The 370-nt window shown below is 71.9% G+C and overlaps 1 protein-coding gene across 1 annotated transcript in view; it reads right to left on the bottom strand.

The window, feature by feature from the left end:
- Position 1: 1 nt before the first annotated feature.
- The window catches only part of LOC119594252 (nuclear hormone receptor FTZ-F1-like), a 9,624-nt gene continuing 9,255 nt past the window's right edge, over positions 2-370 (bottom strand). Inside the window, exon 7 of the mRNA XM_037943321.1 lies at positions 2-335. Within this exon, the coding sequence (XP_037799249.1) occupies positions 2-335 (334 nt within the window). The remainder of the gene's footprint in view (positions 336-370) is intronic.

The raw sequence follows: 370 nt of genomic DNA on the forward strand, positions 1-370 counted from the left end.
ACTAGGAGACGGAGCGCGCCCGCGGCTGGAGGTGGAGGGCGAGGTTCAGGGGCGTGAGGGCGCAGGACCCCCCCATCCCTACGGCCACCCCGGGGGCGGAGGCCGTCGGCCGCTCTGGCGTCTCGTGGGAGTTCTCCTTCTCGGGCTCCGCGGACTCGACCTCCTCCTTCGGGTCCTGTCGGGTCTTGAGGGACAAGTCCAGGATGTCGTGGTCGGCTCCGGCGTCGGGCGGAGACGCGGCGCTGGATCGCACCGACAGATCCATTGGCACGTCCGACGGAGGCGCCGCGGCCTTCAGGGCGACCCCGACGGGCGCGGCGAGCGATGCCTCCTTCCTCACGGACACCGACACCGAGACGGACACGTCGGA

Source organism: Penaeus monodon, chromosome 33, assembly GCF_015228065.2.
Source record: "Penaeus monodon isolate SGIC_2016 chromosome 33, NSTDA_Pmon_1, whole genome shotgun sequence".
In the NCBI taxonomy this organism is placed as follows: Eukaryota; Metazoa; Arthropoda; class Malacostraca; order Decapoda; family Penaeidae; genus Penaeus; species Penaeus monodon.